This window comes from Saprolegnia parasitica (assembly GCF_000151545.1).
Source record: "Saprolegnia parasitica CBS 223.65 unplaced genomic scaffold supercont2.140, whole genome shotgun sequence".
NCBI classification, from domain to species: Eukaryota; Oomycota; class Saprolegniomycetes; order Saprolegniales; family Saprolegniaceae; genus Saprolegnia; species Saprolegnia parasitica.
Window position 1 is genome coordinate 31,610 of NW_012156534.1, and position 2,652 is coordinate 34,261.

General features: G+C 57.2%; 2 protein-coding genes across 2 annotated transcripts; one reads left to right on the forward strand and one right to left on the reverse strand.

The window, feature by feature from the left end:
• Positions 1-818: 818 nt before the first annotated feature.
• Positions 819-1,313, forward strand: SPRG_13052 (hypothetical protein; the record flags this gene model as incomplete). Its single annotated transcript, XM_012353928.1, has 2 exons — positions 819-898; positions 1,121-1,313. 2 exons carry the CDS (start codon positions 819-821, stop codon positions 1,311-1,313), a joined length of 273 nt encoding a protein of 90 aa, XP_012209318.1.
• Positions 1,314-1,914: 601 nt separating this feature from the next.
• On the reverse strand, positions 1,915-2,517 carry SPRG_13053 (hypothetical protein; the record flags this gene model as incomplete). Its single annotated transcript, XM_012353929.1, has 2 exons — positions 1,915-2,104; positions 2,150-2,517. 2 exons carry the CDS (start codon positions 2,515-2,517, stop codon positions 1,915-1,917), a joined length of 558 nt encoding a protein of 185 aa, XP_012209319.1.
• Between the last annotated feature and the right edge of the window lie 135 nt (positions 2,518-2,652).

Sequence of the window (2,652 nt, forward strand, 5' to 3'; positions counted from 1 at the left end):
CTGCGTCGCGGGCAGTACAACGCGTGGCGCATCGTGACGGACGCCGCGTCGGCGGTCGACGCCATCTTGGCCGGCGATGCGTACGAGGCGCAAGTGCGGACGCGGGCGACCGACGGCTTTTACTACAGCGAGCAGAAGGTTTAATGAAGTATGTGGGTGCAATACGATTCTGGGAAGTGTTTGATTGCCTGGTGGTAGCTGCGTCGCAGAGAAAATGTGTTGGGAAATCAGTGCCCTAGTCTTTGCCTGATACGATGCCCGCGGGAGCACATCGAGGCGGCAAGCCAAGCCTCATCGTCGTGCAGGGCGCCGCGCCGTCAATAAATGTAGGAGTTATAAATTTTTAGAGAATCGAAAAATTGGTTTTCGGGAGCGGGGGCGGACGAAGCGGCGCCAAGCATTTCTGCTTGGGTCGCCTAGCGAAACAGTCACCCACCGCACCGCACCCGATTGCCTTTTGGCCCCAACACTGTGTCTCCTCTGCTCCACCTCGACGAAGGAAGCCCGCGTAGGAAATGGGTCGTTTTGTTTGTGGCATATCCGCAAAACGTTTTCGATTGCACATAATTGTTGTCATACGCATCGCGCGCCGACGAGGAGTAGCACATCATGACCTCCAGAGTGTCTTCTATCATGTTGTCAAGTTTGAGCGACTTCATTTGTGAACGCGATTTGGCGCATCAAGCGGCTCGACGGCCGTGGGTGCCGGTTTGCAGCTGCGCGTGATTGGTCGAAAGTTTAAAATTAAATACCCAATAAAACGCCGCAATAGGTTTTTTGTTTCCCGCCGCGCCGTCAGCTCGTGAAGCTCCGGACTCATGGGTGTGCGGACCTTGCTGGCAGACTGGACCGTGACCGGGTATCTGTGCCCCGGGGCGTCGGAGTTCCTCCCCGCCAGGTGTCCTTCAGTGTCGTCGTCGCATGCTTCGTGTCCCGGGGCATGATGGAGCCTGGATCGTTGCGGTCCTCCGGCGATATCTCCGAGCGCGTTCCTCGATCCGTTTCTGAACTCTCACGACAGTCGGCTCGGGTTGGCACATGTAAAAATGTATGCAGGCGTCGTTTGCCCCTTATTCGAAACATTCGTTGACACCTTGCAGAGGTAAGGGGAGGTAGCGAGGCAGGTCTCCTCCTACTCGCTGGACGGCGGCAACGTCCGGCAGTACCTCGACAAGACGCGAAAGGGTGAGCCCATTCCGTTCGACCACTCGACCATTGGCATTGCGTGGGTCATTGTCAACGCTTTGGCCGAACTCCACCGGAATGGCTTTCTGCACCGCGACCTCAATTGCCTCAACCTGCTCTACGTTTGAAAAGCAATCTTGGCGTCCGCACGTGAGATCCAGCGCATGACGACGCCTCCTGCCACGCTGGCGTGAACCGCGCCGAGGTGCTTGTAGAGAACGGCTCATCCGACTGTGCAGCCGTCTCGAGACGACGCTCAAGACGCTACAGCCATCGGGCGAGGGCATGGACACCTACACTCGATCCTTGTTGGCGTGCGCAGCCGAAAGCTTCAGCCGTCAGTCTCAGGGTGAGCCCCAACTGCCCAAGGATCTATAGGACTACCGCTTGGCGCTCGACCCCAAGAAGTGCCCCACTACCATCACTGTTATTTACCGTCGTCGGCAGCAAGAGATCGCGACGGCGCAGTCACTCGCCGTCCTTGAGCTCTACGCAACCGAGCGGCTCCACTCGGCAAAAACTTGAAAAACTTGGATGCTCTATGCTCTGATCTTCCCTTTGTGCGACATCAACGCTTGTCCGGGCATAGCCCCAACGGCGCGTTGCTCGTTCGCGACTTGCAGTCTTCGATACAATACCAACGTTGACGCACCACCTAGGCTAACATTACATGGTTGCTACTGCCTAAAATGTGATGTGGCAATAAATTTGTACATGTATTCGACTCAATTAGACCCCTTGCCATGGCTGGCGCGTCATGGTGTAGTACATGAGCTCGTCTTCTTCGTCCGCGGGGTCGCGTTTCGAGCAAAACGTTAAGTAGGACGCGAGTAATATCGAGAAGCCAAACAGAAGAGCTGCCGTAAACCCGATGCCGTTGCCGATCGTTTCTTTTGTGCTTCGAAGCGCACCTTGAAGCCTGTCGTAGAAGCAGACTTTTTCAGGACCTCTCATGTCACGGTACCCACGGAGCTGGTTGTACCGAGCGATGCGTGCCTCTTCGTACGAGAGCAAATACGGCATCACGAGCTTGCTCGCGTAGAAGAGGCAGAACGTCGTTGCTGTCTCGGCCACGGTCTCCGGGCACTTGTCGTCGATCCAGTCGCGCAACCGCGACGGTGGCAATGAAGCCGACACAATCTCACGGCAGCCGTCGCAGGCCGCGTCAATGTTGGTCTCGGGAAGGCGACCCGGCGCGCTGCAGAACGTCGTCAGCGTCGTAGTGTTGGTGACGGCGACACCATAGTAGAGGCCCGAGTCAAAGACAGCTCGGTCGCGGAGCGTGTTGTTAAGACCCTCGAGGAGATAGGCTCGAAAGAGCGTCTCACGCATCGGAAGCGTGGAGCAGTACGCGACGCCTTTGGCCTCGCAGTAGGCGACTTCGAAGAGACGTTGCGTCGGTCGGTCGGGCACGGCCAAGGAGTACAGCCACGGCGTGATGAGGCTGTCGGTATAGTATGGCATCCC